The following is a 12,330-nucleotide window of genomic DNA, read 5'->3' on the forward strand; positions in this document are numbered from 1 at the left end:
GTAGGATAGTCTTAATCTGTTGTAAACCGCGAACCGCCTGCAAAAGATTTTGCTAAATGCTTTGAATAAGGAGGGGGGAATACTCTTTCACCTCTTGACGCAGGAAGTGAATGATATTCCGAAACAGCTGTCGAGCAAGAGACTGCAGCAGTTCCTGCCGTCCCAAATCCTGCTGGTGGGAATCCTTCCAACTCGGGGAGAAGAATGGGCCTTTCTCCAGCTAATGTTTAATGCCAGGCGGTGAACTTGAGGCCGGAATACCTCTCAGGCAGCGATGCGTCACTAAACGTGGAGTGCATCATTGTGCAATTGTCCTCTTTCGGGGGGTTAGTATAGAATTTTGAATAGGTCCCCAATAAAAAAGCTGAAGTGTGAGCCTCATTCCAGGCATGACAGATGCAAGGCGTGAGGGGGGGTTGAAGAATAAGGAAATGATGAATCATGGCAACGGGCGAAGGATAATGGAGCATCGTATGCGTGGAATCGAATTAACATCTCCTACAGCCACCCACGCGACTGCAACGTTCACGTTTGAAGGGGTTGGGTCAAAAAGTAAATGAAGGCAAGAAAACCACCGCTATCTCCCGTGTGACATCAGTGGGCTGCGGAGAAAATAAATAGGCGTCCAGAGGTCAGCGTTTGCAATTATCGGCAGTCATTTGGACGCTTGAGTTTGGAGCAAATGCAGCCATTTCGTATCTAGTAGAGTCGAGGGACCAAAGTCGTACAGTTTGCTACCACAGATGCATTACTTACGTCAGAACTTGAGGTGCAAAAATTCATTGATTAATCGACAACTAATCGATTATCAAATTAATCGTCAACCATTGTGATAATTGATTAATATTTTAGAGACATTAATTTTAAATGGTCAAAATCTTTGGAATGCCAGCCTGTCAACAGAAACTAATCTAAAATGTATGTAGTCCTCCATGAAAGCAGATATCTTTGTTTCATCAAAATACGATGTTTTCGAACATCTGCTTTTACTTTGGAAAAAAATGATCAGCATTTTTTTATTTTCTGATGTTACATACAGACCTAACCATTACCTTTTCTGCACTGTCAATTTGAAGTAATATCCTGTTTTTGAATAAAGGGATGGAAATTCAAAATGTTGTTTTTTTTATCTGATTCATTGAGTAATTGAAAAGTAAATGTTAATCAATTATTAAAATAATAATTAGTTGCAGCCCTCGTCAGAACCTATACATATGTAAGAAGACATGTGATTCTGTACATACTGAGAAATAAAATGGTAGGAAAATTTTTACTATCACAATCATAGTGACCGAAATAATCATAGCAACATTAAATCAACACCGTAGGAATGGAACATCACAAAAGTGAAATTTTGCTGCATGTTTTGAACAGGGAAATGGTAGCACCATCTTACGTAAGATGTCGTTTAAATATCCGAATGACAAGAAAAATGTCCATATTTTTGTCTGAGAAAAAAGTAAACTTATCAATGTTGGACCTCAATACTGTTTAAATGGAGATGCTTTGACAGCCTTTAGTAACACAAAGAAAATATCTTACATAAATGCACCTTTGTCCAGAAGTATTATCTATTTGCCTGAAGAAATTTTAGATTTTGATTTGATTGTTTTTCATTTTCATTTCTTTGATTTCAATGAGTTTGAGATGTCTTAGAAAAAAAATGTAGCCTTTTTTTCCCAAAATTTTTTTTTTTATCTCAGGCCTACGAATATCACAACTTTATTCTCGTATTATCATTATTCCAGGTTCCCCCCCCCCCCAGATAAACAACTGTGGACCTTACTGCACTTTCAATGGAGACATTTTGACAGCCTTGTCATCTGTATGTGAACATTTCAATAACACAAATTAAAATTGCGACATAAACACACCCTTACACCACTGCTGTGCTGATAGATTATGATACAGAGGTTGGCCGCTTTCTGTCATTGGATCTGCTGCTGGAGCTCTTTTCTGTGGCGTTTAATGGAACCATCTGATGCATTATGGAAGTTTGCACACTGTTGACTCTTCTTGGTGGACAAACATCTTATTCAAATGTTAAGAGATACAGTCTTGAGCAAATATTGGCGTTGCAATGCACTTAAGTACAAGTACTCGTGATGACTGCCTGTAAAAAGGTACTTTTTTTTTTTTTTTTTTTTTTTTTCTGTCTCTTTTGGACAAATTACAGAAAAGGTAGTAAGAGTTTTGGCAATTTTTAGCCCTCTGATTGGTATCAGCTGCCGCAATTCTCCCATGGTGTTTTTGCTCTTTTCAATTGTATTTTATGTTTAATACATAGCTGGATTTCAATTACAAAATTAACTTGTACATAGTCTGATTTCCTGTTCCTCCAGCCTTGTGGGCATGGTTGGCATATACCAATCTAGTTTATTGAAAAGGTTTTTGAGGAAAAGTGACTCTTACAATGCAATTTGATTCTCCTAATATTGCGACTTTTTTCTTGAAAGAAATTGACTTTTTATTTTAACAATATGAATTGATTTCTCAAAGAAAAAAGAGAGAAAAATACAGCTTTCTTTTTCTCATAAAATTGCAACTTCTTTTCTTGAAAAAAATATAATTTATTCTTGCAAAGCTACAAGTTTATTCTCACCCCCAAATCAACTTTTGATCTCAGAAAAATGTAACAATATTCTTTTTTTTTTCGGGTAAAAAAAAAGTGTGTGTATGGGGGGGGGGGGGGGTTCGAGGGCAGAGTTTGATTTTGAAAAATAAAATGTCTAAAAAAAAAAAAAAAAAAAAAAAAAACATTCAACCATATAATCTTTAGATTAGGACTTCCCCTCTAAATAATACATTTTAAAATGATTATTTTTTAAGGGAAAGTGTGATTTTATTTTTGTAATATTGCAACATTTTATTTCAAAGTAATCGTAATTCATCTTGAAAAAATAAAACTTAAATCTCTTTTTAGAAAAATATGACTGTATTCTCCTACCACAACTTTATTCTTGTATGAGTTTGTTTCTTCAGTATGTCCAAAATAATCTATTAAGATAATAATACTTTTAAAATGATAATAAAAAAAATTTGTATAAAAGACAAAGTGCTGCTCTACCTGAATGCTTGATTCCCCACCATTTCGTTGTTGACGTCTGTCCAGTATAGATGTTTCACAGAGGGTAAAGCATATACTGCTTGAGTGAGTAGTTATTTTTGGATGTCTAAATGTGTTGCTGCACCGTTTGTGTTCAAATTTCAGTCGCTTAAAGGGTTGTTTCCCATTATGTGTTAGCATTAAGATAGCAGACTAAATGCTAATCTCTGTGGATGTTTTAAATGTTGTTTTACATTTAATTCTTTGTTTTAGGTTTAGTTTAAGAGTAATTTACAGCTTAGAATGGCCTCTTTTATGAAGAATAGTTCAGTTTGCCAAAGTGCTGCTTATTGTGAAGTGAGTGGAAATGAATTCACTCACTCACTTCCACCATACATCGCTCGTATCTCAAGTTTGCACTCGCAAGTCGAAGCAAAACCTAAACCGAATGACGACTAGCATATTAAAAAAATGTTTTAAATGTGTATTCGGGTCACTATCTTACGACACCACTATCTTGTTATTGGTGTCTTCCTAAGTGATCTATTCCCCACCATTTCCTTAATATAAACATCGCAATGATGGAAGGGAGAATTGGTTTTAGGGCGTGGTGCATTTGTCAGAGTTGCTTGTGCAACAAGTGGTGGTAGGGTAGGAGTTCACCTTTCTTGCTCCAATCCGGCATGCGTGCAAATCCTGGGAGAGGGCGCTGAACGCCGGACTGCACCATTCCTCTCCACTGGGGAGGCTCTAATGCGATCCATGCGGAGGAGTCGTCTTTTTGCAGTGTGCGCAGAGGAAGACTGGGACGCACACTCGTTCTCTGCTCTCAGCTCCTCCTCCTCCCCTCCGATTGTCACTCCCTGCTCGGCGGTGCACGAGCCTCCAGTTGAAAGCCGCATCGCGTCGTTAACGCGGATACGAGTCTGGCTTCGAGCCGCGCATCGGAGTGGAGCTCATCGTCGCCATCGCTCGGGGTGGGAGCGGGGGCGGTTTGCTTCTCCTAAAAGCAACGCGGGTAGAGGGGTGACGTGCCCGAGCATGTTCACACCCGAGGCGGCGTCGGATCTACCTGCGAGTCGGCCGCCGGCCTCACGCCGTCGCAGCCCCGCCACCGCCCCCGCCGAGGCACCGCCACACTCCAGTAAGCGTCACTGAGCAGGAAGGAAGCACTCGCCGGCTCCCAAAAAGCTGCACCATGGGGTTCTACGGAACTTTGAAGATGATTTTCTACAAAGTGAGTCACTGCGTCGCCTTGCTGTTTTATCATGAGCGGGTTTCATTTAAAAAAAAAAAAAAAAAAAAAAAAAAAAATTGGGGGGGGTGGAGAGGCACGCGCCACTTTCCAGTCAGGTTGCTCGGTCACTGCGGAGGACTTAAAGCGGCGTAGCGCAGAGGTCCAGAAGCCGCGGGAGGCCTCGCTATTGCGTTTATTTGTTTATTCTCCATGCCGATTTGTCGTGCTCGCCTCGCTAAACGCGCACATTGGTCTCATCCAGCTGACTATTGGCTGCTTCGACACTGAAGTGGATTTTTTTTTTTTATTAATTTTTTTTTAAATTTAATTACGAAAATACGCACTGACTTCTTCATTTATTTGACGCACCGTACTGTAAACTATTATACACTGGATTAGCAACTGGTGGGAGGCGTTCCAAAAGTGCACCCGTTTTGGGGTTGACTTGTGGACAATGATTGCATGTTGGGCTTGGAAAATTATTTTATATTAAAAAGCATGCCCTATATCTGATTCAATAGATTACTTTTACATCAAATGTGCAAATTTTATAATATGTGATAATAAAGTAAGGCAAGCAGAAATGGTTTTGTCCTTTTGTTTTTCATTTTAAAAATATTTTAGATTAAACTTTATGGGTGCATTTACCCGCTATGTAACAGGTTGAATCTTATTTAGAAATTTATCTTAAACAGAAGAAAAGAAAAAAAGTAATTTTTTTTAATTTAAAAACTATATTTTAAAAATTTTGGATTTGTAATATTTAAAGCAGATCAATTTGCCCCACAATATCACAGGTTAAATGTTGCTTAAAAATGTAGCATGACAAAAAGAAAAGAACAAATGAGGACAACGAGAGTTTTTGACCTTAAATTTTGTATAGATCTTTTTTTAAATTTAGATTTGTAAATTATATAATTGGTCAATCTTTTAAATGTGATTGTTCCAACATGAAGGGCTTTATTATCCTTTAAAAAAAAAAAAAAAAAAAAAAAAAAAAAAAGGACACCTAATACTTAAATCCACCTTTAAAATCCCACAATGACATTGCTCAGTCTTTGGGCATTTTTGTCAAGCGATATGTATTTGTAATTAGCACTTTATCATACTGGAGCTTGAAATGAACCAAACCGCTGACATTGATTTGATTAAATTGAATTTGTTTTATAAGCTATAGATTGCCGACTCCTTTTTATGATTTATATTTAATGATGGAAAGGTCTAAAATTGAATGAAAATGGCCTGAAAAGGTGTTTCGTATATATAATTATCATTTATGCATTACAAAGTTCAGATTGAGCTGAACCGTTGACAACCATTTGGTTCATAAATGTATGAAAAATGTAAAAAACATGTTGTTCATAATACATAGTCTGTATTGCCCACTCCTTGGTCATGTTTAGTGAAGGAAAGGTCTTAAATTTGATGCAATATGCCTTTTAAAAAAAGTCTTAAGCTTGACTTTCTGCAACCACTCCCATGACATTTAACATTGGCTCCAGTCTCGAACCTGGGATAATGGCTCACTGTGTCATCTTGCGTGAGGTAGAGTATACTCCAGGATATGTTTGGTGGAACCCATGCAAAATGAATGACGGAGCGTTTGGACCATACACAGCGCATGCCATATGCAGACTTGGGTTGTGATTGTAGTATTTAATACCGGTTTTGGCTGATACATGCATGATTGTACTACAGTGGTACTGTGACTTATGAGTTTAATTTGTTTACTTTTCAAAAGTTTGTTTAAATCTCAAATCAACTATACTTATTGAAATGAATGGCTAGGTCATTAATCCGTTCCAGCCCCCCAAAACATCAACAAATGTTTCTAACATGGTTTCAATAATTAAAACGGCACTATATAGTTTTACACTATGTGAAACATACAGTAATAAAGCAACTAAATACAATATAAATAAACAGTTTTTGCAACATTTATTGCTTAGTTTAGACCAATGGACACACAGTACATACTATACAATGCATACAAAACACAGATTTGATAATGAAACAAATACAATACACTTGTCTGTATACTGTTCTGTCTGTGTGTGTTGATGTTCAGTGTTTAAACGTTTATAGCTACCGTAATATCAGTGCTAGTCTGTCTATGGCGATTCATATTATGGGTCAGCATTAAGCGAGCAGACTTGAGACAAAGGTTATGTGGTTTGCTTAAATACACATGTAATTCTCAGTTTTATGTTTAGTTTTACAGTAAACTTCAACTGGGTGTGGCATGAAACATCTTGCAGCAAGCACACTGGGCTTCTTTTTTTGAAAAAATGTACGAAATCTGTCAAAATACTCAGCGAAGGCAGTATAGACATCATGGTTAGAAATAAATCTGACTCATAAGTCAAATTTTTACCCGTAACATAGAGCAAAAAAATCGACCCAGCAACGCCTCGTAACTCAGAACTTGTAAATTGGGGCACTCGTAAAGTCAAGGTACCACTGTATTTTTATTTTATTGTAAGAAAATGCACAACGCGCTAGTTAGCGTCTGAAGCTGTAGGGTGTTTGCAACGCCGCAGGATTTTGCCGGTCCGTCCAAGCACATCAAAATACCGTCAACTTTCCCTCGTGTCAGTCTGTCATGCCAGATACAGCGAAAAAAGGGCGGTAGAAGCGCTCATTAGTTCAAATTCCCTTCTTACGCTCCTCTTAACGCACAAGAGGAGGCTTGTTACATGCTTCCTTTTTCTTATCCGCATCTTTATTTTGTTTGATTTTTCCCTTACACACGCACACAACAAACACATCCAGGACCTCCTTAGGCTACTGAACTGCCATTGCAGTGAGATCACTACTTGGTGAGTTACTTACGGAGCCCTGATCTTCACCAACACAAATGACCTCTAACCCTTATGCGCGCACACACATGCAGATTACATCTACATCAGTTCTAACTGCTTTCACACCCATTGTTGGCTTTCTCTGGTCCATTTACTGCCCTTGCCAACCAAAATGGGTCACAACAAACCGAATGACTGCACCCTTTTGCTAATTGATCGCAAGAATGTAAACAGGAAGAAGGTTATCTGTCCAGAATAGTCAGTAATATAGCTAAAAATGTTTGTCTATTGTGGATAGCTTGCCAAGATGGACAATCTCGCAGGTTACAGATCGCCGACAAATAGTCGGCATTAAAATAAAAAATGGATTGTATGATTTTTAGAAGCGTTAGTTTTCAAATTCTAGTTCTAATGGTACGATGATTCAGATCCACTCCCACTTACGTCCAGTCGGTGTCTGTAGCACAGGTTTAAACTGTTAAAAAAAAAAAAAAATCATTGTTTTTGTCATCTGTGGGGATATAAAAATTTAGCCACAAAACAACATTTTCTAAAAACAACAAATATAGGCATTGTGCAGTGCATGCCCAATTTAAGCCGGGGTCTTGATCAAAATATTGAAATTGAAAGTCAGAAAGTTCAGGTCCCTTTATTCCACTCAAGTGCTATAGGTGCAGATAGTGTGTTTGAAACTGTCGTTGACTGTTTAAAAAAACAGGCAAATGCGGAATCATGTAGATACGGAACAGTTGCTAGCGTACCACCATAAAAACGCTTAGGGGCAGTGTTGAACCTGTTTTTGCTACCTACGCCACCATTTTAGTTTTTAGTCAAATCTGATTAGTTCCTTAGTCAGTCGGATCAAGCGCTGATCGCTTTCTCATGAAGACTAAATTGCAGCAGATTTTTTTAAAGCGATATTTTACTGTAATATCTGTAGTACTATATCTATAGTAGTAGTAAAGTATAGTAGTGATATAGTAGTACTATATCTATCTGTATTCCTTCAGATCAGGGCAATTTTGAAATTACACTAACACGAAAAGTAAAAACTAAAAGTGATTGTCAATTGCTCTCATTGTAATACCAATGGAACAACCCTCACCATGGACACAGCTTGGGGTATTTAAGGGCCGTCATGGATCACTGCCACCCTCTACGTTGCCTTCGTTTTCAACATTCTTAATCCCTCCTCAACCGTCGCCATGTTTGTTGTCAAAAGGTTACTCTGAATGAGTAACGTGCAGCTTTAGAGGCTCTCTCAAAGTGCCGTTTCGCATGCAAGCGGGAGGAGGAAATCATCAGTTGTGCTTTAGATCACAGTCTTTATGTCCTGAGGGGAAGTTCGGGTGGCTGCGGTGATACATTAGCATGCTAGTCATGTACACGTGCTTCTCCTTCCGTCAGTCGCTTCAGCACATTGATTCTGCAGTATGTTTTCGATACAGAAGAGACTGGGCGCAGTCACTAATAGGCAGCATTCCTGGCTGTATTTTAAGGGAACTGGCTGTTCGGGGGGGACTGAAACTGGCCAAATTATAGAGACTGACAAAATAAATGACCAATCTGGAGGAGAGACGTCTTATCAAGCCTCTGCAGAGCCAGCCCTCAAATATTCAGGTTTTTTCAATATTTATCGCACAAACAGCAGAAAAGGCAATGTGGGACAGTCCTGTTTTACTTCAAACAGACATCACACATTTTTATTACAGGCAAATATAGTGTTTGTAATAGTCCTTGATGGCAACATGGCCCAAAAATGCTCTCATCTTACTTTCTGTTGTAAGTTAGAACATGCTCCATATGTACAGGTGCATAATAATAAATTGGAACAGGGGTTCTCAAACTTCTTGGATCTGGTGACCCTTACAGGGCAGATATTTTCCCACATTCTCCCTCATAATTCCAACACTAAACACAACTACCATATGAACCCCTAAATGGCATAGTAATGGAAAAGTTGCCTATTTTTTAGTGTTATAATGTTGAAATAAATTCTTAATTTTATTGGAACAAGAAGTAATGTAATGAAGACTTACATTTCAAAGAAAATAAGTTGTAATCTTACAAGAACAGATGTAATTTTTCAGGTTGAAAAGTCATAATACAAGAATAGTCATATTTTTCGGAGAAAGTCGTAATACAGTGGCACCTTGAGATACAAGTTTAATGTTCCGTGACCACACTGGTCCGTAACTCAAAACACTTATCTCAAATCATCTTTCCAATGCCTTTAATCCGTTCGGGTTTCCCCCACCCCCACAAAAATCTTTGAGGATAAATTAAAAAAATATTTTTTTAGTAAGGGAAATAGCACACTATATATAATATAGTGCTTTATTAAATACGGAGAAATAACAATTCAGAATCAGAATCATCTTTATTTGCCAAGTATGTAAAAAAAAAAACACAAGGAATTTGTCTCCAGTAGTTGGAGCCGCTCTGGTACGACAACAGACAATCAATTGACAGAAAATACTTTTGAGACATAAAGAATTAAATGGAATGTTAATAATTAAACAGTTTGTACATTGTGATTTAATGATCCAATTCATTTTACTGCCTCCCTTGGCCACGATGGGCCAGTATAAGAGTCTTCCAGTCAAATGAGGAAGAGCCACCACTATTCTCAGTGACTCACTAAATGGCAATATATTGCTTTTTTTCCACAGAGGATAAAGAATATATGCCTATGACTATTGTGATAATTTTCTTTCTACGCGTTGCTCCCTCATTTGTCAAAATATCTGTTGCTTAAAGGGTTATAGCACACCAAATATCGGTGGTCATCATTAGCCCGTCAATGGCATTTTTCATTATGTTGGCATTAAGCTAGCAGGGGAATTCCCATGGCCAAGTTGTTGGTTTGAAATAATGTGTCATTCTTTGTTTTATGTTACGTTTGACCATGAACCTTCCCCTGGAGTGGCAATAAACAGCTTGAAGCCTCTTTTTTTGAAGAACTGTTAACTAATTATATCTGCCAAACTGCTGCTTATTTTCATATGAGTTGAGTTCCGTGCCACCATACAGCGCTTGTTAAGTGTGCGCTCACAAGTTGAAGCAAAAAGTCAGGTCACTCGTGTCTCAAGGCACCAATGTCTTATGATATTAAAATCAAAGTTGAATGAGTCATATTTTAAGTGAAGGGCATTTTAAAAATACATTTTATTCTCATAGTATTATGCCTTTTATTTTGGAAAAAGACACTTTTTTATTTATAGATTTCTAATTAAATGAGTCAAAATGATGCCTTCTTGGGTAGGGGGTGGGGGAGTGCAGGGATGTCATATTTATGATGTCAAATCATATCAGAGCTTTTAATTGGGGCAAAGTTAAGGTAGATAGGAATAATCGGTTTAGTATGTTTGTTTTATTGGCATGCTGTGTTAAATGATACAAGATAATTTAGTGAACATTTCAAATCTTAATCTAATGTTCTACGAACAGTGGACGATATACATAAAAAAATAGCAATCTTAAAGTGAGAGGGCCACACACAGCTCTTGTCTAACAAGCAACATGTTGAATTAATTGAGGAACAAGGCCATTCATCCACCTTGTATACTCCATTCAGACCAGAGCCGCTAAATGTGCATTCGAGGCAGTGTTGATGAGAGGGTGATCACTTGCATGTGTGGCAGAAATGGAACAGATCATCTTAAAACACACAGGTCTTTGTTTGACTGACTTAAGAATATTATCAACTGGAGACAGCACAGCGTAGTAGTGGTAGTGCGTCTGCGCCACAGTCGAGAGGTTCTGGGTTCAGATCGCCGTGTTCACCTCATGCTTGGGTGGGTTTTCTCTCGGTAATCATACCCGTGCCCAAGTCCCCGTAGAAAGCCAACATGGAGATTCAAACACAGAACCTCTTGACTGTGAGGCAGACAAGCTCACCAGTACACTAACAGGCTTCTGACTCCAAAGGAAGTTGTTGTTCAATGAGTACCTTAATGGCAGGATTTTTGATGCTGCTCTCGCATTGGATCTCATTAGCTTGTATACAGCGCATTGCTTAATATATTGATCCTCTGTTGTTCGGCTCCCCATTAGCATGAATGTGACGTTAGCAGATTTATAAAATGCTGAGTAGCAGACACAATGTTAGGCAATTCTGCACCATGTTGTGCGGAAAAAAAAAAAGGGAAGGGGGGGAGACATCACGACCTGCTTTTTACCCGCCTGTAGAATTTTGCTTTGTTGGAGTTGAAAGCAAAGGTATTCATATAAATTGTCTTCCTATCTCTTCCACAAAGGCTTAATTCATGTTAGTGTGCCTAACGGTATCCTTTTGTTTTTATTCTTAGATGAAGAGAAAGTTGGACCATGGTCCAGAGGTCCGATCTTTCCCTTCAGGAAAAAAGCCCTGCAAAGGTCCCGAGTACCCGAGGTGAGCTTCATCCACACAAAAAAGCCCCAAAAAGTAATTTGATGAAAGTTTGATGCAAGTTAGTTAGTAAGGTTTCGTCTGGAGTAAGTGTAGCAAAAAAGAGAAAATGGGTCATTTGACCAAGGTCTCATTTGGAATAAGTGTTTCGTAAAAGCAAAACACGGCACTTTGACACTGCAACGAATGGTCGTGCTTTTTAAATGTGTTGCACACAAAAAAAAGCCTAAGAAAAGGCAAAAGACAGAAAAAAATATTTGAAGCTAGTTGGGCTATGGTCTGATTGGAATAAGTGCAGCAGAATAGCCAAAGAAAAATGGAAAGGAGCCAGTTAGTCTCTTGACCTTACGACGAGCAGTCGATCTTTTTGAGTGTGTTGCAAAAAGCCAAGAAAAAGTAATAAATGCTACTTCAACCTTGGCTATGATGAATAGTCAAGCGTCTTAAAATAAGTGTCACACAAAAGCAAAAGACACAGTAATGAAAGTCTTGTTTGGAATAAGTGTCACTGATCAGTGAGTTTAAAAAAAAAACAACCGATCCGATCACAAGATGGAGGAATGTCTATTTAAATGACCTGTTCATTTACTGTATATACTTGAGTACTTAATTGCTCCAAAAATGACTGTATTAAAAGGTGACGTCTCAGTTACGGGGTCTATTTCTGTATTTAACACATGCATAAGGCGCACCGTATTATTGGGCGCAGGCATGGTAAAACATACGGTAGCATGCAGGCACGCTAAAACAATGTTTTTAAAAAGGCAGCGGGAGCAAAACTGAGTTCGGTTGTACTTTATTGAAGTATTTAACAATGTACTCACGTTATTTTTTTATCAATCCTCATTCACAAGTC

At 38.2% G+C, this 12,330-nt stretch overlaps 1 protein-coding gene across 1 annotated transcript in view; it reads left to right on the forward strand.

Annotated features, from left to right (window-relative positions):
* Nucleotides 1-3,035: 3,035 nt before the first annotated feature.
* fbxw7 (F-box and WD repeat domain containing 7) overlaps nt 3,036-12,330 on the forward strand; it is a 42,022-nt gene continuing 32,727 nt past the window's right edge. The window contains exons 1-2 of the mRNA XM_061680737.1: nt 3,036-4,283; nt 11,395-11,477. Of these exons, the coding sequence (XP_061536721.1) occupies nt 4,245-4,283; nt 11,395-11,477 (122 nt within the window). The 5' untranslated portion in view covers nt 3,036-4,244. The remainder of the gene's footprint in view (nt 4,284-11,394; nt 11,478-12,330) is intronic.

Source organism: Phycodurus eques, chromosome 6 (assembly GCF_024500275.1).
Source record: "Phycodurus eques isolate BA_2022a chromosome 6, UOR_Pequ_1.1, whole genome shotgun sequence".
Lineage (NCBI taxonomy): Eukaryota > Metazoa > Chordata > Actinopteri > Syngnathiformes > Syngnathidae > Phycodurus > Phycodurus eques.